This window comes from Phoenix dactylifera, chromosome 11 (assembly GCF_009389715.1).
Source record: "Phoenix dactylifera cultivar Barhee BC4 chromosome 11, palm_55x_up_171113_PBpolish2nd_filt_p, whole genome shotgun sequence".
In the NCBI taxonomy this organism is placed as follows: Eukaryota; Viridiplantae; Streptophyta; class Magnoliopsida; order Arecales; family Arecaceae; genus Phoenix; species Phoenix dactylifera.
The window spans coordinates 3,397,022-3,419,927 of record NC_052402.1 but is presented as its reverse complement, the minus strand read 5'-3'; the positions used below and the strand labels follow the sequence as shown (position 1 = coordinate 3,419,927).

The 22,906-nt window shown below is 37.2% G+C and overlaps 1 protein-coding gene across 1 annotated transcript; it reads right to left on the bottom strand.

Moving 5' to 3' along the window:
- Nucleotides 1-602: 602 nt before the first annotated feature.
- Nucleotides 603-19,144, bottom strand: LOC103721627 (coatomer subunit beta'-1-like). The gene is made up of 26 exons (XM_017846174.3): nucleotides 18,904-19,144; nucleotides 18,603-18,623; nucleotides 18,399-18,460; nucleotides 18,176-18,230; nucleotides 16,884-16,920; nucleotides 16,482-16,807; nucleotides 16,233-16,364; nucleotides 16,006-16,154; nucleotides 13,975-14,043; nucleotides 13,534-13,684; nucleotides 13,383-13,448; nucleotides 10,982-11,170; nucleotides 9,905-10,045; nucleotides 9,731-9,805; nucleotides 9,459-9,635; nucleotides 9,278-9,369; nucleotides 9,079-9,195; nucleotides 8,492-8,606; nucleotides 8,309-8,380; nucleotides 6,857-7,053; nucleotides 6,625-6,718; nucleotides 6,329-6,435; nucleotides 5,104-5,236; nucleotides 1,998-2,188; nucleotides 1,095-1,141; nucleotides 603-964 (listed from the first exon to the last, which is right to left on the bottom strand). The coding sequence occupies exons 1-24, from the start codon at nucleotides 18,904-18,906 to the stop codon at nucleotides 2,027-2,029; spliced, it is 2,742 nt and encodes a 913-aa protein (XP_017701663.2). The 5' UTR covers nucleotides 18,907-19,144; the 3' UTR covers nucleotides 603-964; nucleotides 1,095-1,141; nucleotides 1,998-2,026.
- Between the last annotated feature and the right edge of the window lie 3,762 nt (nucleotides 19,145-22,906).

The following is a 22,906-nucleotide window of genomic DNA, read 5'->3' as shown; positions in this document are numbered from 1 at the left end:
GGAATAGAAGACGGTGAAAGCAGCATTCCACAGCTTATATGATCCATCATCGTGGAGCGAGCAAATCGACGAGGTGGTGCCCCGTGCCACCCCCTCAAAGAGGTTGGCAGGTCGTGCCTCGAGGAGGGTTGGGCCTAATTCCGCGCTTAGGTTTAGGCATGAGGCTTTGAACTAAGCCTGGACCGAGCCAAGTACTGATCCAAACCCAGCCTTAAATTGTTTGAATTCTGATTGGGGGCCCAAGCCCTGCAGCGAGCCCGACCTGACAGGCCTTGGGCTGGCCCAGGCCCATTTCAGCCCTGCCCATCCACTTTCAGTCCCATACCCCGTCAATTATCGTGACCAACTGCCCCGCCAACTTGGGATTGCACGTGCACATTGGCGAGCTCCTACCTGCCCAACAACGGCAGTAGCCTTGTAAAGCTGCCTTGAATCTGTTTACAACACGAGCGGTAAAGTTCTTCAAAGCTGTGGTCAAGATGAAGCTGCTGCTACCTAGTAGTTTCCCCGCTCCACATACTTGCGGGGAGCACAAAAAAAAGGAAAACACACTGAAGAGGTGCAACTTTTATGCTTTGGCATAGAACTAACCACTTTAACACTGAACGAACACCCAAGTAATAGCTACACTCAAATATGAAGTTACTAAGTTGGAACAACTATAAATCACCTGTGCAACAGCTATACCCATATATATAATTATTACTAATTTTGAACAACCAAAAATAACTGCCTGTGGCATTCAATTCTACCTCTTCCACCAATGAATAAAAAATTCAATGAAAATGCTCTATCTCTCACTATATTCCTACCTTTCCAATGGTACAATGAAGAAGCTTTCTGATAATACACCAATCAGCAAAATACCTATTCATACCGACCAGAGATTTCTTTCAGCCAAGGACTTGCAATGAATGATGAGACGGTCAAAGGATGTTTACCAACGTGGGTTCCACTTGGCAACCTAAACAAAGTAAGAACTTAAGACTACATGGATTTTACTTATCAAAGTGTAAGGCTCAAAAACATCACAGCAATCAATAAAACCTGAGAAACAAAGAATAAAGCTTTCATTAATAAAGTAGTCGACTCACCAGGAAAAAACAACCGGTTGTCTTGTATGCTCCTTACAGAGTAAGCTCTACCAATTCAACAAACAAAATGCAGTCAGGCTGGAAAGGTAGGATTCACCAAAATAAAACATGTCACAGGAAAAGAAATATAAGAGATTTCAGGAAAAGAAATACAAGAGATTTATAAGTCCCTATAATTCTGCATTAGTGTCTTTCACAAGTAAAACGAAACATCGGTATCATAGTGACATGATATCTTCAAGACAATCTCATCTTATTTCACCGTTCCCAAGTACCCACTCAAATAGGTTATTGTATCATGCTGATGACATAGGGGAAAAGCTGATTATGAATAGTTGGAAGAAGGCTGGATGGTAATAGATTGACCATGTAGATGAAAAACAATCCAGTTAATATTTGACAATAGAGACTGTCCTGTTCCAGCTTCATAAATTAGATGCAATAGTGGAACCCTATTATGTTCCCCCATATTAACACAGCAAAACAAAAACATATGCTTCCAACATTAACAAAGAAGTGCACACAAAAATCATGATTATTTCAGGCCAAAAGACTATTACATGAAAATGAGAAACTAATTCTGCAATGCTACTTGTCAACAGCAATTCAAGACTAATATCAAACAATAAGGGAGATCAAATATGACCATGCCATGTATGTCACTTTTTAAACCTAATCAACCACCACCTGCATATTTTCAAAGTGGAGGCAGGTTGGGTCTCTCTTGGGACGGTCTTTCATTATCCAGTTGCAGGTTTGACAAGAGAACCCAATCCAGCCTTTTCATGGACCCAATTCTTTAATACTACCCGTACTATAACTAAGGAAAGCCACAATGCTAGATAGACTAGAGAGAGTACGTTAAGAGAACATAGACATTAAGAGAAAAGATTGATTGATCACCAGAGGACAAAACTTGGATTTTACACTTGTCAAGCCAACTGCTCTTGGGCTGATGGAGTTTGTTCAATATTTTTAAGCAACTCTTCGCCACCCTCATTCCCATTGATGAGGATTGCATTATCTGTAGAATCATTGGCATCAGCTTCGACAGCTTCTAATTGGCCATCCTCTTCTATATTCTCATCCACTACCTATACATGCACCTCATAAATTATAATATGAAGAAGTAAATAATAGAATATGATGAGAGCCAAGAGAAAGGCATCAAGCAAGTAAAAAGCGAATAAATAGCATTAATAAAACAACATGTTATATAAAATGATAATATAACTAACAGGCATAATGGCATCTATTTGGGTTGGACTTTTATGGATCTTTATTGTGCCATTCATTTTGAAATATAGAAGTCAATTCAACTCAACTAAGCCTTAAATCTCAAACTAGTTGGGGTTGGCTATATGAATTATATTTCTTTATTCTGCTCAGTTTAGGGTCATACTTTCTAAGAGATGCTATGATCTCAAATCCTTACTACTTTATTCCAAGTGATTTTTGGTTTATCTCTACCTCTCTTTCCTTCTACATGTATCAAATCACTCCTTCACACTAGGGCATCCCTTGGCCTATGTTTCACATGTCCATATCATCTAAGTTATCCTTTTCTCAATTTATCCCCAATTGGTACTACCTTCGCGGTTTCACCCTTTTATGAATAACTTTATTTCTTATTCTATCTTTTTTTGCATAATCACACATCCATCTCAATATTTTTATTTCGGTCATACTCATCTTCTGCACATATTAATTTTTAACTACATAACATTCTACTCAATAGAGCATAGCTAGTCATATAGTTGTCCTATAAAATTTTTTCTTCAAGTTGATAGGTATCCTACAATTACATAATATCCTAGTTGCACTTCTCCATTCTATCTAATTTGCTTTAATCCTATGGATGACATCATCTTCAATCTCCTATTCCTTATGTATAATCGATCCTAAATACCAAAAATGATCGCTCTTAAAAATTTCATGATCCTCAATTTCCACACCACCTCACCGCTATTTCTAATTTTACTGAAATTACATTTCGGGTATTCCATCTTGGTTCTACTTAACCTAAAATCCTTGTATTTCAAGTCACGCCTCCATAATTCCAACTTATGGTTCATCCTGACCTTAGTTTCATCTACTAAAACTATATTATCCACAGACAGCATTCACCGAGGAATACCATCCTAAATATGCCTATTAAGCTCATCCATAATTGGCACAAAAATGTGAGGACTTAGAATAGATCCATGGTGGAAACCTATTGTGATTGGAAATTACTACAATTACCACCACGAGTTCTTACACTAGTAACCGTTCCATCTACTTCCTCGATCACATTAATATATCTAAGGGAAATTCCTTTCTTTTCTAACATCCACCATAAAACTTCCCTAGGGACTGTATCATACGCCTTCTCTAAGTCAACAAAAATGATATAAAGATCTTGTCCTTTTTCTCTATAACTTTTTCATTAACCTCAAAAAAAGAAAAATAACCTCTATAGTTGACTTTCATGGCATAAAACTAAAATGGTTTTTTGATATTTTTGTGTCACATCTCATCTATGCTCAATCACCCTCTCCCAAAGTTTCATAGTATGGCTCATAAGTTTAATACCACGATAATTAGAATAATTTTGAATATCACCTTTAAATCTTATAATCATTTAGAAATATAGAAGATGGTTATTATTTTTGTCTTCAGCTGAAGCTTTAGCTGTATTCAGTTTTAATCATGATTCACTACCCAAGTTCGTAACACCCTGCATCGGCACCAAATCGGGGGTACCAGCACGATAGTGGTATAGGGTTCGGTGCCAAGATACAAACCTTGGTTTTAATGCTTATGAACAGATATCATGAATAAAATAAAATGATGTATAAAATCGTAACATAACTAGTAAGCCCTATGACAACAATTTGCATTGGATTTTACGAATCCTTACTATATCCTTCATTTTGAAATATAGAAGTTGGTTATTACTTTTCTATCTTCAGCTAAAGCTTTGGCTATACTCAGTTTCAACGCGAACTAGTTATGTCCCTAGGCAACTTTTAGAACTTCCACGTAAAGCAAAATGAAAATCTTTCAAGTTCTTCATAGACAACAAAATCTTGCCTCCCTTTCTGATACCCTAGGGACCAACATCTCTAGACCATCACAATAGACATGCTGAAATTCAGTGAATGTTGGAAGAGTTTCATAAAGTAACCAAATATGGAATATTGGTGATGTTAATACCATTGTAGCAAATTTGCTCATCCCTCAAGTACAGCAACTAGTTCCTTAACCATCTAACCATGCCCTTTTATGCTAGATGAACTACATAAAGAGTCATCTCTTAGCATTGCCATTCTTGAAACATCATTGTATCGACATTCTTGAAACATCATTGTATCGACATTCTTGAAACATCATTGCTAATAGTACAATGTGCATTAAAGAACTATGGTCATTGTTTTGGTAATAACAGATATCTTTGTGCCAGAAGTTCATCAAGGTCCTATCTTAGATGCGAACAGTGGCCGTTTAGTCCATGGTCCGTTGGATGGTCGGTGCAAGGCCAGAAATTGGAACACATTGATTCCGCTCGTTCCTGTCCTTCGCTTCAGGGCCTGTCCCTCGGTGTGGTCAATACTCCATACTGTCGGGCAGCGAAGCTTCGCTGCTGCTTACTTGACAGCTGCTTTTCACCGACTGCTAGCTAGTCAACGAAAGCCAGGATTATGAACTTGCTGTTCCTTACTCCTTTTGGACCAGCAGGGCTATGGCTACTCTTTGCTATTACTGACCTGTGGCTGGTCAATCCAAAACGAGGTTTTCGGCTGACTGTTGAGTGACGACTAATGCATTTAATTAAGCAGCGAATATCATTTTCAAAAAACCACATCAACACATTTTTGTTTTCTCCTTATTATAGGAATTCTAATTCAGCTAACACATCAACACATTTTCGCTTTCACCTTATTCAAAGAATTCTAATTTAGCTAACTTACAAGACTAGCGCACTATGCTGAGGGGCAAAAAAAAAACATCTATAAGCAGAACATACCTCATGGCCAGAATCTCCATTTGCAAGAGGCAAATTCCCTTCATCTACTCGCATGACTTTGAATGCTTCCACAAGATTGATATTTGACTTTTCAGCATAGCTTAAATATTCCTGAGCAGGAGGATAATCATCCCTGTGGTAATGACACAACCAATCAATACCAAGCAACAGACAAATTCTCAATAATTTCCAGAAATTGACTATCTCCCTGAGAATTAATTTCCATCAACTACCTGTACTTTAGAAGGAAATTGAAAGAATTGTAGTCCTTATATGGTTCAATTTGAATTTTATTTAAATTCATACAAGTATTACATACTCTGCTTGCAATTGACAACTCCAAGTGAAAGCATGGATCAGCACATGATGATAATTTTCTAAATACTAATCACTGATACACACACATGCACAGCATTTTGTCATACAAAACTAACGGTAATAAGTATTTTGACAACTATCCCAGATATGCTTGGATGCTAGAGAGCTTTGTAATTCGTTTACAGACTAAACCATAAACTAAACAAGGACAATAATTATTCGATGAGAATTTGGATGTGTTTTGTGGGCAACTTGGTAGTGAGTTGCCTTTGCCCTGACTGGTCTCATAGCATGAATGATCATTCCTCCAACTAATCAGAACCTCAGCAAACAGCTAACAGAGTAGCTACAGTTTGGATTGTACAAGAAGAGACCTAGAACGGAAACAGGAAAAGAAACTAAAAAGTGGGAAAAAAGTCCTGCCTGAAACATAATGCAAATGATGTAGGAAATGTGTAAACAGAGGTTATGTTCCTCAAAGTTCTGCAAGCAAATTAGTGAACAGAAAAACTCTTGATCCTAGCTATGCCATCTTAAATGCAGAGTTGTCCCAAGTTCCCATAAATACAAAAATAACATATGTTCCTAAGATAAAATGGCAGAGCTTCAAATAAAAAAAATGCAACTACAGGCCGTGAGAATATATTTACTGATCACGTAAATAACATGTCGATACATCTAGTAAAAGAATCAAATGATATAAGTGCCTACTGACACAAGATACCTTAAAGAGTAGAATTGCTGACCACTATAATTGGTCATACTCATCTTTAGATGCAAAAGAATGCCTATGGAAGGGAATATTATAAAACAAAAACATGTACACTTAAACTGAACAAGCTAAAGAAAGAAATTAGAAGAAAAAGAAATCAAGAAAAGAACAAGCAGTTATCAAGTTAGAAGGCACCTGTCATGGGCAAGATTAGACTCGATGGCAAGAACAACCTGCCAGTCCTCAAATAGATTTGGGTACTCTTCAGGATCAGCCAAAGACTCAGCAGCTTTCTGATTGACCTTCAGATAAATAAGGATAATCACAATCAAGAAAACAAATTGTAGCAGGTTAACAAAACCTGTTCAAACTAAGTTATATATCAAATAAAGAATGACAAAATATTTAAGCTTTCTAAACCAACATGCAATTTCAGGAACCCATTGCATACAACCAAAAATAACAGCTTGAGAAAGTTAAAAAGAAGGAACCTTGTTCAGATCATTTTTCCAAATTGCAACAATCTCAGAGACTTTGCTTGGCAGGTAGGATCGTGCCATTAATGCTGCTTCAGGAAAACGATTGCTGCAAAAGAATTTATGATAATAGTAATAGATATATCTCTATAGGGAATAGAGTTTTGTTGAATGTCCAAAATATTATATCAAAGTACAATGACATGAGGAACTTGTAATTGAAATACAGAATATAATGCAACATTACCTCTCAACCAATAGCTGAAGGCACTCTTCCAATCTGCCTAGCAAAAATAGACAAAGGAATGAAACATTGTTTTTCCCTTGCTCTTTAGCAAGATATGCAAGTTTGGTTATTCCATTGGCATCACCAAGAGCAGAGTAAAGAAGCAATAATCCACTCAAATCCATTGCACGTGACAAACATTCCTCAGCCAGCTCTAACTGCCAAAAAAATAAAGAAAGAATCACCTAAGAATGGAAAATGCAAAAAATCAACCTTGTCAACCTGAATAACTATTTAACACATAAAGACATGATGCACACTAGCAGGGAGATCTCCAGCATAAGTTGAGGAAAATTCAAGATGATAACAATCTAAGTTGTAGAATTCAGAATTTCTGCTAGAAAAACAAAAAACTTTATTCTATCATTATGAAACAGAATACAGGAAATACAAGTTTCATTTGATGACCAATATTGAGCAGCAATACAGTTTAATCACGTGGACATACCAATTCAATCTATTAATTTTGACTAGAAACCTGCTTTGATATATGTAAAAGATAGATAAAGTCAGTTAACCTAAAATACAACCATTTCTTATTCTTACTGCATTGCAATTGAATGCTCAAAAATGATAGGAACAAAAGCATTACGCTATGGTTTAACTTCTATGGCAACCAGATACTATATAGACATCAGCAATTAATTTCCCATAATATGATTCCTTGAGGCTGTCCTGAAGGAAAAACTGCCACCAACTGATTAACATTGCTAGCATAAGCTCATGTACACTACATGTGCCTCTCGTCAAAGGATTAGAATCATGTAGTAGAAGGCATGCTGCCACTCTGAATACACATACAGGTGACTTTCGGATGATGATAAACATAACCAATTCACTGTCATTATAGGTGGGACACCTTCGAATATTATGGTCCATGGGGCACCTATTCAGCATGTGGATGACAGCATGCCATTTTCCCTTAGGGCAAACAAATCTATTTCTCTGCCTCCAGCTAACAAAGATTAGCAGGAAAAAATGTGTCTGTTTTGAGGGCAAACATAGAAGGAATAGTGTATGATGTGCACAAGACTGTACATCCTGAAATTACACAATCTGCTACCCTGCCTCTTGCTAGTTATAGTAAGGATACAAACTCCTTTTCAATTTTTCTGTGTTCACAGCTGATATAAAATTACTAGTATTAGCAAAATGATCCATTTAGCAATTTCTAAACTAATTACTTCATTTCTAGAAAATTCATATTAAATTCTTACTTTCTATAATACATTCTTATACTTGTGCATGTCTTTAGTATCATCCAGACAACATAACAGATACATAGCAAAATAGAGTTATTCTTATAATGCCAAAGCCATCATATTTGAATAAGACACCAACAGATCACATAGAAACCTCCTGTAGCAGCAAAAGTGAACAACTGGCAAGAAAATCTCTACAGTTATTGAATACCTTTCCAGTAGACATAGCTAATTCTCCCAACTGTTTCCATTTAGATTCACTTCGCACTTCAAGTGCTATTGCCTGCAAAGCATATTTGTCATCAAATTTGCAACAACGGTTTGCAAGATGGCATGCTCAAGTGTTGAACCTGGAAATTTTCTACAATGCGGGCATCAATCATCTATAACATACCTTCGCAACCTCTAACCTCCCAAGTTGAATAGCCAGATCAAATTTGTAATTTGGATCAGTAGCTACTTCCAAAGCATCCTCTAGCATGCCACGAGACTCCAAGAAATGAGCTACACTGGCAATGTAAATGTTCCAATTGAATCATGGTCCAGAACATGCTTATGAAACTAGAATATTAAAAGAGCAGGAGAAGAAAAGATATACATTCTAGGACGATAAAAATGACTGAGGAATGCCTGAATGAAATTCATGCTATGCCAGAACAAGATCCATATTAAATAACCAAGATATCTTCAAAAGCAAAAACTCATAAGACAGTAGCTAACTAGTTATCCTTTGATTTCATACGAAACCACACATTACATTCAGAAATATCTCATTCATAGAATAAGAAATTGAACACACTACATAACTTTTAACCTCGCAGTTAATTTATGCTTCATGTGGAGATAAAAATTTCCATGCCAAAGCATAAATTCAACCTTGTAAACAGCCTTCCATTTTTTCAGGGAAAAAACCTTTGTTCCGGTTGATTTCGAGTCTAGGGCAAGTCAACATAAGAAATTGTAGAAAAAAAATCGATATACCTATTATGATGTTCCTTGGGAATTGATGGTAAAATTTCACTTGCACGCTCCACATCCCCACGCATCACAAGTGTTTTATACTCAATCAAACTAAGGAGTAAGGTGTACCCCATGACACTGCAACAGAAAAGATTCACGAATCACAGCAGTTCAGCCATGAAAGACAGCAGACCCAAGAAAAACTGTCCAGTAAACTTACTTGAACTCCTTGTCAATAAGATACACCCGACTTTGACTAGCAAGATATCCGAGCAAGTACATAGGCCGGTCCAGGTGGAACATAGTGGTGACCTATATTTAACAGAACAGGAAGTAACACAACGAAGTAGACAAGAAATTTTATAAGTACATATGGATGCAAAGAACTTATCGAAATAGACCTCTCCACCAATACAATAGTTTAATCTCCAAGATGAATTATTGTAGATGAAACAGTCTCCAACCCATAGTCCTGTCCGGACCCGCTCATTTATTTCATGAAGAAGCTCAAATGCATCCTCAACACCTTGCTCATCCATTGCCTTTCCACTCTCCAGACAAGAAAAAACAGTGTCTCTCTGTAGGAAATACATACTCCTGTATCAACTCATCCCAGACATGCAAGGGCATATGTACATGTGAGTATAAGAAAGCTTCAAGTCAATGAACTTACATTATACTTCAGGATGTAAAATGATGTATCACTAGCAATTGAAACTAGGTCACCGCTATCAGCCCAATAAAGATTCTGGAACAGTCAAACACAAATATAATGAGTACAAAATTGATGCAGTGGAAAACAGTAACAAATTACAAAGATAGCTTGCTTGTTAAAGTTTAAACTCACTTTGACATTCACATCAATCCGCCGAATTAGTCTGCATTCAGCCCAATCATAAAAGCAAATAAAATCATTGGAGCATATAGACAGCAGACTTCCCCCAAAAATACGTTCTGCTGAGAAGGTAGGGCGTATACTTTTCCTTTCCTGAGATATCAAAATCTTCAAGCTCAGTTCCACAACCCAAAAACAAATATAAAACTGCCGCTTGTAATTCATGAATATAGAGGTTACAATATTATGATGACAAGCAGATATTTGTGCAAGCATGCATTTGTCAGTGACAATAACACCAGAGAGACCATGAAACACCTAAATGATGATGGATATCCTATCAGAACATGGATTTGTTGGGCCAGAATAACAATTGTGATGTAACTCACATCACAATCTGGACACTATGTCAGCTAAGCATTCATCTGCATCCAAAAGTGATATAAATTACACGTGTGTGGATGTGTGAAGAATAGGATACAGAAAAATGAAATAAATCCAAGTGCGATAGGCAGCATATCTTGAAGGGAAAAAAACTGAAGAAACAGACTAGTGAATCAAATTCATGGAGGCAGACTTGCAGAAAGAACCAACCAAGAAGATAAAGGAATTTTAAATGTATAGTTATTGACTTTCAAAGGCACTGGAAGACAACAATAGACATTTTGGTTTCATTATATCTCTATAGTAGATCTTTTGCACTGTATTTTACACAAAGATACAGATTACGTCTCATGTCTCATATAAGTTGTGTTCCTGTAAATAGGGGCTCCCAACCATACAATAGATATGGGATTGACTACCCTCCATCCCCCACCGCACCACCCAAATATATAATAACTCCTTGAACTTCAAGAGAAATAACAGAAGTGTAATATTTTTTGTGGGAAGAAGAAACTCAGGCTACGGGTCCCTACAACACATCAAAACACCATATGACAGTCAAGCAAGTTTAGAAACAAAGTTCAATTATGCTTAAGCAAAATCTTGCTACAAAAGAAAATAACAGAAAAGTTGTTAACAGAAGACAGAAACTTTGGTGGTATGCAACATTTACTCATTAAGAGAGAAGCTATATGGAAGACAAACCTGAAAGTTCTTGCTGAATATCTTAATTCTTGAAGTACTTTCCCTAACTGCATACTCTCCATCAGATGACCAGACAAATTCCAAGGCAGAGCCAAATGATCTATTTCTCCATGCCAAAGCAGTATATATAATGTATTCTCCATCTCCGCAGACAACAACAAATCTTCCATTGGGGTTGTGCTTAAGACTCTGAATGAGAATAAATATATATATTATAAACATTTGTATATTGAATAAAAACCAGAGCAGTCGAAGTGCTGGAGACAGAAACAACGCACACATTATCTGTTATATACTGAATCAGCAAAAGTAAAGCTAATCAGAAAGTAAACTTCCCAGTCAAAAATAATTCCTATTTTCCCAAAATAACCATATTCATTTCAACAATTAAACCTAATATCTATCACTACCTCTTTCTAGAGTTTTTCCAACTAAAGTTGTACAGGCTACTTATGGTCTGAAAACTTTTACTTGAACTCGAAGTATGACGTCTTATAAAATTTTTATTTAAAATATTATATCAACTATAAAACTCTAATTCACTGAAAGACTTCATACACAAAGACAACATACGTACCAAGGTCATACATTTAAACTGATGGAAATGCACTAGTATGAATCAAGGTCCGCCGTACCGGTACCGGTCGGCGTACCGGTGGCCGGCCGGACCGGTACGGTACCGGTCCGGTCCGGTATGTACCGGCCGGTACCGGTACGGTACGCGGTGGTTTCAAAAATCACAGTGCGCGGCGCTGTGGTTCTAAAAAAAAAAATCGTACCGGTGCGAACCGGCCGGTTTGCACCGGTACGGGCTCCGAACCGGCCGGTACGGGCTCCGAACCGGCCGGTACGGGCTCCGAACCGGCCGGTACGGGCCCGTACCGGCCGGTTCGGATAAAAAACCGGAAAATACCGATTTTTTTGCCGTTCCGGTACCGGTCTAGGACCGGACCGGTACGGCATTCCATGGTATGAACAATATAGACACTCATTGTAATCACCTGCATCAAGAAGCTCTATGCCTGCTTACTGAAGTCTTATCCACACTATTCCCTCTTATCAAGCTTTTAGGATGCATTTCACAACATTTGGTATTAAGGTACAATTTATGTGGGCCAAAGGTCTATCTTGCAACCATATCATGCGTACCCCAGAGAGAGAGAGAGAGGTCATGCAAGAAGACTCAGATAGCAGCAACGAAAAGAAAGCTACAGAGAAGACTACAGAGCATAATTCTGAGAGTTCTTAGAGTTTCGAATGGTATGTTGGACACTAGATACCCAAATATGTTACGTTTCTAAACAACAAACTCCTGCTTATTCATTTAGTTAAAAATTTGGTCTATAGTTAACCCGACATCTAGATATTTAGCTGACAAAATTTCATAGAGCACCATAATGATTGCCTCCTATGGTAGATTATATAAATTTTGTGAGACCCTTTAATTAACAAAAATGTCACACTACTGTTCACAGATCTTCCCCTCGGCTAAATGGCTAATATAACTGATAAATAGTTCAGAATTCAGATATTAGCTGCCTATTGAAGTTCAAATAAAAACTTGATTTACCAAGAGTCCAACTGCAATGTCCACAAAAATAACAGACAAAACTTTCATCTCATAGAAGGGCTTTTCTATTCTTGAAAAAAGAAAAAAAACAGTCCGAGAATAGATGACAAATGAGACCTTAAAAGGTAAAACATAGAAACTTCATGGTTGAACCAGCCATTTCCACTCCACTAAGCAAAGAGCCTAAGCAGTTATCACTAAAATTAAGATTTGCTGTCTCGGTATCGAACCCTGTACCGGTGCCACACTAGCACTGTGTCGGGATGGTACGGAATAAAATCTTTTCAACGTACTGAATGTCGGTACGCCACCCATACCGAGTACTGGTACAAATCCGGTACGGTATAGTATGCTCTATACTATTTGGTTCGCGCCAGTGCGGCGAACCATGACCAAAATTATGGAGTGATGTATTTAAAGAAAAAGAAAAAAAATCATGTTAGATCAAAGTTTTATCGGGAAGCACATAACAAAACTTGATCTGTCCAAAACTAACAATATTATTCCACTTGAATAACAATTGAGCTAATTTTTAATTGGTCAATGCCACTCTGTTTTCCAAAAAAAACATTTAATTTCCTGTGTGATCTTTTTTTCAGGGGTAAGCAAAGAGGAGCTGAAGCCCCCCAGATTACAATCTTTTTAAGTAGACACCTGAGAGTCCAACTCAGCAAGACCTAACAGGCTCCACAGGAGGTCAGAAGACCAGAGAGACCTGCCTTTCTGAGTGCCTCTTACTCTAACTATTTTCTGATTACTTTAAAAGTCAAGGAAAGAAAATACTACAACAAATAGTGCCGCATGCAACTGCCTACTGAAAAGCAGACATACTTGTGGATAAAGATCACAACTCCCCAATTCCTTCACAGCCAAAGGCAATCTTTCTCCATCCGTCACCTGAAAGAGTTAATCATAAGACTGCTTAACCAACTCTCATAGGATAATACTGTGATTTCTATAGAACATGCCAGGCTAAACTAACCTCAAAGTCTGCACCAATCGTTTTTATGTTTACAGTTTGAATTTCATTATGCTTTGCCCATATGATTTTCCCACTGTTGTCCATACTAGCAACTGGTACTTCACGGCCAATTTTTATCATTATGGTTCCTTCATCATAACCAATAACAACCCTGCAATTACAATCATCAGCACATTTAAGCAAGAAAATGATAATAACATCACAAAACCATACAAAAACTACTACGTTTTCCAAGCCAATTGAAGGACAAAAATTCACTATATATAGATTTAAAATAGATATAGAAAAAAGTATCATATATTGTGATTCAGGCTAGATTTTCATGATTTATAATATGTTTACAAACCATGGGTACTAATTTAAGCAACAAATTATTTCCATACTCCTGAAACCATAATCAGAATAATCAGTCAAACAATAATGAAGATTTGAGCCATTTACCTCCTTGATCCTTTCATGCATCCCACTGCCCAAACTCGTTCAAGACCATAATTTAGTGTGTTCTCGAGGCTGAAAAATGACCAGAGTCAGAAAGCAATTAAGGGGATAAAAAAGAACATCAATCAGATACCGTACTTCTTCAACTAGAAAGCAAGACTAGCATCAGAACAATTAGTGAACCACAAGAATGTCCTTTGGAAAATATAAACATAAAAAGTGAATACATCTAATGTCATAACCAACATATTTCATCTTTATCTACTAAGTTATTTTCAACTTGAAAAATAATGATGAATACTGCAATTGCCTTCCATCAACATAAAGGTGAAAAGAAAAAGGAAAGTAGCAAATAATAATCCGCTGCTACAGTCGTATGGGCATGTAAGTTTCATGACTTAAACAGCTGAAATTCCAAACCAACAGACAAGAACTACATAAACTTGTTGAATGAAGAAACTAAAGGTTGCTAGGTTCAGCAGTATCATCCATCTCACCAGTTCAACTTAAAAACTCAAAATCCAGTGAACATATTACCAGGAGGTGGCAGGCATTAAGAAGAATGCTGACGCAAGAAAAGCAGTGAAAGGCAAGTTCCTACTGCTACCTGATGATCCGTCAATATAATGTAGCCAAGACCTTGATAAGCATCATCATGGTATCATTAGCATGGTTAACTTGTCATTTATTTTCTTTCTCCCTTTTTGTTTCCAGAGGAAATTGCAACATCAGCAAATCAACATGTTATCTTTGTTAAAGAATCATTTCATGGAGTAGCAGTTGACTGTTTCTCCGAGCATATTTTCTGATCAATTTTTTCTTGAGGTCACTGTATTGACATGCATGAAGATTCAAGATCATAAAAGTATTTATCTATTCTTATGAAAATTGCCATATATATATATATATATATATATATATATATATTCAAGAAAAGTAGAAATCTCCAGTTTCCTCCTCCATATAATTTTGTTCATTCCATGTTAAGTCACTCGTACTCCAGCACCCATGTTGTCTTTCACATATAGGCATCAGTGATCCTTAGCTTTTGCCTTTACTCCAAAAGGCCTCTAGCAAAGGCCACTATATCAATCCCATGCCAAAGTAAGAAAGTAGTAATTAGGCATCAGTTCAGAAACAATCTGAAAACATGGGGAGATAAATCCTAGTCTAGTATAGAAAAGTAAAGCATTAGGCCTTCTGGAAGCAACAGTTCTACCAAATGAAATTACAAAATGCAAAGTATAGAGTTGCATATTTTTAATTCAAAAAAAAGAACTATGAAGGGAATGATTGAGAGTAAATAGGAAAAGGCATATTAAAAACAAAATTAAATGTCTAGGATCATTCTGCAATCATACTTCCTTTACAGAGTCTCAGCTTAACAATACTAAAGAAAAAGATTATAGTAAAACACCATAAGCCGTAACATTATTAAGTAAAAAATTAGCAGATTATAATAAAAACAAAGAATATAAGTTACGTATGGCTTGGAGAAGATTCGACTTCTATGCATGTCATGCATCACCTACATAGCCAAAAGTTTGGTGATTGCGTTTCAAGTTCAATCTCTGACTTATAGTTCATGCCTTTTAGATAAACCCAATTCTCTATTCAGATGTTAACTCTTTTCCTCTTTGAATAGACTTATTCTATCTAATATTAGAGGTTCACTAGCATGAGCTTAAACCACGTAATTGATAACATAAGGAGTTCCTTCCCACCAACTGGCCTCCTAGATTTCATGGCTGGCCTTGCTCTTAAAGTCTTACCTCAAATTGCCTTATAGCCATAGATTAATAATGAAGTGCTGATGTCAAGTTGCAAATGAACAGTGAAATATTTTTAAACTTCTAATAGATCATACATTGATTCAGCAACCCATATAGATTAAATAAGGCTTATCATCGATGAGAAACGCTATGGAAATAATGTAATGTATAACATGAGCAATATCTGTTACAGGGGTTAATTCAAAATTAACAGAAAGTATTCACAACAGAAATGCATCATTTAGGTAAATAAAAAACCTACCGATAAGTAGTCGCATGCCATATCCTAACAGTTCCATCTTCAGAACCTGTTATTATTATTGGGAGCTCAGGATGAAAAGAGACAGCTGAAACATTGTCCGTATGGCCTTCCAGCGTTTGAACACAACTCTTGGTTTGGTAATCCCAGACCTGATAGCATAAAATCTATCATCAGGAATGCATCAAAACACAAGACATAGCTCAGTAATGTAGAATTAAATGGCAGACCTTTGCAGTATGGTCATCAGAACCAGTAATTATATAAGGCCTATCCCCACCAGTAAAGTAGTCAACACAATTTACTCCCTTGGAATGAGCATCTAATGTAAAATTTGGGTCTGGTGAACCAAGATTCCAGATCTGGAATATAAATTTAGCAGAGAGATTAGGTAAACTGAAATACAACGTTGAATGATTGCCAAAAGGTAGTATTAACTTCACCAATGAATGCCAAAAAAAAAAAAAATACAGTAAGACCTTTATCGTGCGATCAAGGGAGGCACTTGCGAAAGTATTGGTGTCTTTTGGATTAAAAGTGACTTGCATCACAAAATGAGAATGCCCCTCAAAAATCTGAGTACACATCCAACCTTTCTCCCAGTCCCAAAGCTTTATCAGCATGTCATCAGATGATGACAGCACATATGGAAGTGTTGGGTGGACAGCCACACACCTAATGAAGTCTGCGTGTGCTTCAAAGACTTTGACCTTGTCCATCGTATTATAATTGTACACCCGAATGAACATATCATCTGCTCCAGCAACAACCCACTGTTTGCGTGCTATAAATTTTGCTGACCGCACTGCAAAGTTATCACGTAAATTTTAAGTGAACTGCAAGCTGTACTGAAAAATACAGATATGAGAAGAGCAGCATACCAGGTGATGCAGTCAAGTCAAAAGAGTTCACCATAGCCTGTAGCAAAAACAAAAACTTTCAATCAACTTCAACTTAATCAAAAAATCCGACAAAAAAATGAAAACTCTCCAATGTTTTTTTTAAAAATACTTTTCAAATAATTGATAATTCAAACTTTAAATAAATTAAAATAAGACATGCACTAAAATGGTAAAAGCAGCAAAACTTGGAAGAAATGTAACAGAAGGTGCCAGAGGAGCAAGCAGGTGGCAATTATACGCACCTGGAACATTTTTTTCTTTTATACCGAAAAAAAAGGCTAGAGCGGGAGGGAAGCCCGCGGGGTGGGTGGGGGGTGGAGCGACGTTAGGATGTGAGAATAAGAGAATTTGACAAGTCACTACACTATGGCAAAGGAATGGGAAGCACAAGTGGCTGCAGGAGAGCGTTCTGAAGGGTTGGATGTTAAGACTTTGTGATGCTTGCTTCCAACATTGGGGCTGACCTATTTTAAACTTAGAGAACATCAAAAGCTACACATAAGCTAACTCATTGTCTTCTTTATATCCCCATAATTTTTTTTCCTGGAAATTGACAAAGCTTCTCTTGTGCAAGCGATGCATGTGGCCTGTCCCTCAAAAACATGGAATTATCAAGATGAGTAATTTCTGCTTGAGGAAACCTAAAAGCCTATAAACTGCTCCAACTACCAGATCCTTTTGAAAATTCTGTTAGAATTTACTGATAGCAGTCCTACAGATATTAAGTAAAAGAATTCACTACCAACAACCCATGAACTAATCCAAGATAAATTAATTTGATATAGGAACCTAGGTTATGTAAAACATGTTCATGCAAATTGAAGAAGCACACAAGTAACACATATATTAATGGTTATTTAACTTAGCGAACAGTCATACTGATCTATATTTTTAGATCATGCATCTGGACTATTCTACATGATTTAATATGACACTATATCTGATAACAATTTGTATAATTATTTTAACGCAAAAGACTTGTGGAGTTGCATTATTAATAATAATGTTGAGAATGATGATTATGACTTGAGCAGTAAAGAAGAAGAATGATGTTGAACATCAGATAATTAGCATGCACTATGTCCCTTAAGCGGTTAAAATTGGTTTTAGAATAGGCAGTAGCACATAGCCGCTATTAAATTTTTGATTAATTAAGAGTGGCAGCAAATTTTCTGTCGTTATCAATTGACCATCTCATGAATTAGAAGACGGATGTTATAATGGGAGAAACCAATGGACGAGGAAGAATTTGATCGAGACTAGTGACTTGCCTGTGTTTGGTAGTTCCAGATGCTGACACTTCCAGAATAAAGACTTGCGAGAATCCTTCAGTAAGAATTATAAACAAGCAGGATTATCAGTTAGACAACCTATAGACACCTTTTTTAAAATCTACAAAAAATGCCAAGCAAGCTGTGTAATTTAAGACCATTTAAAATTAGATGCAAATTTGCTAAATAATCATCAAGCACAATTGTTGACACATCAGTTTACCATGGCTCTGTTGGATGCAGATCCACAGATTTTACTCTTTCTGACCTTTGAGCGAGTTTCCTCTGATTCATAGATCACCATAAGCAAATTTAGCATAAGAAATTCAAGAACTACAGAAATTCAAGATCCAACTAGAAGATCAACAAATGCAAAAGATCCAATTAATTTATATTTAAATTTTCCACAGGAATCAATGAGAAGTACCTTAATTTCTAGTCTGAGAGGCTGCAACAATCGCCATGGACACAAACAAATCAAGAAAAGAGCACAAAGAAAATAAAATTCGTCAGCTATCACTCAATCCCTAGATCTCAAGAAAATCCAAAGCCATACCAGATCCAAACCTGTAAACCATACAAGAACTACAAATGCAAGAAAATTTGAAGGATTCACGTATAATTCGAACGTCTCCTCGACAGTTCCTAAGTCGAAGAGATTTAGACCAGATCTAACCTCTCTTCGAGCGAGAGAGGAGACATCAGAGACGCGAATTGAGAGAACATACCATCTCGGCCTCCGAAACGCAGGGCTGCGGGCAAATCCTCGCGGATCAAGAAGCCAAAAACCCTAGAAATCTAGGGTTTGATAGGGCCGAGAACGTAGAGAAGAAGGTGTGGCAGAGCTGGGGATCCGCGATCCTTCAACGGACAAGAAAGAGAGATCGAGGGGAAGTTCGGGGGGAGAGGTTTTGGCTTCGGGAGCAAAGAGAGGGAGAACGTGGTGCTTCTGGTCGTCAGATAGATAACTGAGAGCAAAGGGGAGAATGAAAGAAAGAGACATGCTTTTGGGTAAATTCACGAAACCGCCCGTTCTCGGAATTAATGACCATTACGCATCCTCAGTGCGGTAAGTGGGGATGCTTGAAAGGTCCTTGGTGTTAATTTTATAATTAACATGCTGCATAAGAGACTGCAAATACTTTGCAGCCTCTATAGTAAAAAACGGAGAGTAAAATTATTTTAGGATTCTTATGCATACAATAAATTATTTCATTGGACCTTTCTTGTCGCAGCCTTGATGCAGAAATGTTAAAAATACTAAATCTGTTTATACATCCCCATATTTATTATTAATTATTTTTGAAAATACTTAAGTGATATTATTATGAGAACCCGGCCTAATCGGCCTGATTTTGGATCAAAGTCAGCAGGCCCCACCGAGCTTGATTCAAAAATCACAAAAAAAAAAAAAAAGCCTTTGGAACAGAGGTGACGGCCCCCACCCAAGTATCTATGATAGGGATGAAGCTGCAGAGGTGTGGCGGTGTGAACTCCCTAGTGTCAGTACGAACGACCAACAGTCGTTGGGGCATACTGCGACCGGTAAATGGTCGGATTATCCTATATCGAGTTGTCCTTCTCCAATTTTTTTTAAATTTTCCCCTCTTCTCCTACGTCGGATCATTGTCGAGACCCTCCCACTTCCTCTCCCTTTTTCCTCCTCTTTGGCGGCCGTCATGCCACCATGATCAATACTGCCACCCAAAATCCTACCTTTCTCTCTTAAACACTTCCTTGTTGCTCTGTTTCTTTCGGTCCAAGCGCTACCCCTCTCTCGCTGGAATCCGCTAGACTCTACCGCCATCGATTGAGAGCCATTGCCCGTCGGTGAGTCTCTCACCTTCCTATTGCCCCTTTAATTGAGAAAGCTGCCAACAGGGTAGCTAGGGGCGATGCCCCTCCTCCCTCCTCTGTTTCCTCGAACCACCACGACTACCTTGCTACCGACCACACCACCCCAACATGCTCGCCGTGCCATCGCCAGACCATCCTTTTTCCTTCCCCTTTCCTGTCTTCCTTTTTCTTTTAAAGGCCCAACGAACCCTTGTTAGCGCCCTTAGCTGCCATGCAACAAAAACAAAAAAAAAAAGAGGAAAGGAAGCAAGAAAAAAAGGAAGGCACCCATCCCTTTCGCCGAGTCCACAATATTGGTTAGATTTAGATCTCCCCCGATGGTCAACTTGAACCACACAGACCGAGCCCATGATCAGGCTTAGATCTGGACCCAAATAGAGTTTCTCTCTCTTTGCTTTACTCTTTTTATCTCTCTGTAAATTGAAGGCCAACTGTGTTAATTATTTTGATTAGAGCCTTCAACTTTAGAGGAATGCCGTGCCTAGGGATCCGGCCATGTGTCGAAGGTTGTGATTAGTCTTACCAAAATGATTTTCGGACTTGATTGAATTATGACAATAAGTTACTTCCATCCTTGGTGTTTAATCGTGCACACGATACAATCTGTATTAATTGAAAGTCATTCTATTGCTATTATGTTTTGCTTAAATTAAGTATTGTATGCACGCTATATGAAAATAGTTTGTAAAATAATTGGATCAAGGATTCTATGTTTTACTTGGGCATGAATTGTTTTTTTGTTGCATCGATAAATGTGCTGAAATCGTATATATTGTCTCTTGATTTTGCTACTCTCTAGTCCGACTATGATCACACGGCTTTAGAATCTAATTTCCTTCCGGATCTCTTGTGGGGTGATCACGGGCACTTGCTGGCCGATGGTGGTGTTACAGTCACGAGCTAGTTTTCTTTCAGGCCTAGCTAGTCGGAGCTGATTACTAGCACATATTGATGTAAGCATATTCTCTATGTGATTTTAGAGCTATTTTGCTTCTGGACCTTTAGTGGAACGATCATTGGCATATGACTGATGGACGATATGTTATAGTCAGGATTTAGTTTCTTTTAAGGCTTGTTATATGCTGATCGTGGCAATAGTCACAAGGACTATGAGAGTGAGAATGGATGGTCTATCCCTATTTGGTTTGGAGAATTTATTTTTAGCCAAATGCTTTATATATTTTGAAATCTATGTGATAGATGTGATATGCTTTATGTATTCTTCGGCATGTTGTTTTTTTATGAAAAATTATGCAAAATTTACATTTCTTGCACAATATACTTGATCTTACTAGAGGTTTTGGTAACTTATTGGGCTGTGAAGCTTATTATCCCTCTTCTAATTCTTTATACAGATGCAACTGAATAGACTGGGCTTGTGATTGAAGGAGCTTAAGCTTGTTATCTCTCTTCTAATTCTTTGTACAGATGCATCTGAGTAGACAATGCTTGTGATTGAAGGAGCTTAAGATTTAAAAAATATTTGATCGGTGTTCCTAGAATAATTTGATTATTAGTGACTGTGGACTATTTTTTAATAAAAAATTAAATTATTTATTTCTATCACAATCTGTGTTAGAATGATATGTGTATGAATCAAAAGGTGAGCCTAGCATATCTTATGGGATTAACCCTAGTAGTGTGCGACCGTCAGTCACATGCTCGACTCGAGCCATCGCATCGGAGCGTGATAATTATTTTTGATTGGAAATTGAGTGTGTGACACATGTGGTATACACTAAGGAGAAAAAAAAAAACAAAAACAAGAGCATGGGATGGCATTTCATCATTCCATCTAGCACTAAAACAAAAAGAAAAATACAGGGTACTGTAGTTTAAAGGAAAGAAAACAATGCAATATTTTTCCCCATTAGAAATGAAGGTATTTTTCCCCTCTCCGTAGGAAGGAACGGAAAAGATATACCTATGAAGCCGACCCAAATAAGATAAAGCAAACCTGGTCGTTTATGGTTATGGTTCTTTGTTTTTACTTGTAGTGGATGGTAAATTTCCCAGATTCCTACGAGGCAAGTCCACAAATTAACCGCATATTACATACTAATTGATTTTAGTTACACAAATTTTCACGAGGGAAGTCCACAGATTCCTATCATTTCTAATTAACCGCATATTACATACTAATTCTGAATTATTTTGTTAATTAATCATTACTTTGAGGTTCCACAACCTTATTTTTTCTAATTATTGTTTACTGTCAAATCAGATGGATAGAATTATATAGCCATATATTCAGCACACATTCTTAAGCCCAAGCTTCCTCAGGAAACTATCCATCAACTGAATGGCAGAGTTCTGAACAATTTCCAGGCAGAAAAACAAACAGGACATTCTAGCATGCGTTGCACCAAAAATGGAGGGATTTTCCCACCTCATGCCCTTTGGTTCTTCCCAGCATCTACTTAGAAAAACCTAATTCTCCTATTGCATATACACAAGAAATAAGTTATTTGCTTATAGAAATTTAAATATCATTAAGCATTAGCATGGAAATTGTTTAGGAAACAAGATTACAAGAAAGGGTGTGGAAGATGAATTTTCTACATATGTTTCCAGAATGGAGCATGGAATTAAAATTCTCATTCTATAATTAACTGCCTTCTTTTTCTAACTTTGAAAGGGAATCATCAAAGAGGAAACAGCAGATTACTGAAATATCAAGAATTGGAAAAGGGAATATATTGGGATTCTGAAAACACAATTCAGACACCATCCCAACCTCTTCTCAGTTTCCATTAGCAAAATGAAATGATCCTAGGAACCCTTAATATAGAGGAAATCTAAAAGACAAAAGAACTAGTTGAACTTACTATCCTTCTTCATGATCTCGTGAATTTTCATCTTTTCAGAAGGTTG